The following is a 375-nucleotide window of genomic DNA, read 5'->3' on the forward strand; positions in this document are numbered from 1 at the left end:
GGTCGCCCCGGGGCTCCCTCGGGTCCCATTAAGTTCGAGGCGATCGGCGCGGAGCAGATCACGTTGTCGTGGCTGCCGCCGGCCGACGACGGCGGCTCCAGCATCACCAACTACGTGATCTGGAAGTGCGTGGCGAGCAGGAAGACCTGGGTCCCCGTCACCACGGAGCCCAAGGAGCGCCTGTGGACGGTGGAGAACCTGATGCCGGGACACGAGTACGTCTTCCGCATCATGGCCCAGAACAAGTACGGGGTCGGGGACCCGCTGGACAGCGAGCCCGAGGTCGCCAGGAACCTGTACAGTAAGTCCCGCATGGCCCAGGTTATTATTAATAATTATTATTATTATAACTTAACTATATCTTATCTTAACACA

At 58.7% G+C, this 375-nt stretch overlaps 1 protein-coding gene across 1 annotated transcript in view; it reads left to right on the plus strand.

Annotated features, from left to right (window-relative positions):
- LOC116686626 (titin-like) overlaps positions 1 to 375 on the plus strand; it is a gene marked incomplete in the record, with an annotated part of 242,683 nt that overhangs the window by 137,753 nt on the left and 104,555 nt on the right. Inside the window, 1 exon segment of the mRNA XM_032511647.1 lies at positions 1 to 301. Within this exon segment, the coding sequence (XP_032367538.1) occupies positions 1 to 301 (301 nt within the window).

This window comes from Etheostoma spectabile, unplaced genomic scaffold, assembly GCF_008692095.1.
Source record: "Etheostoma spectabile isolate EspeVRDwgs_2016 unplaced genomic scaffold, UIUC_Espe_1.0 scaffold406, whole genome shotgun sequence".
Lineage (NCBI taxonomy): Eukaryota > Metazoa > Chordata > Actinopteri > Perciformes > Percidae > Etheostoma > Etheostoma spectabile.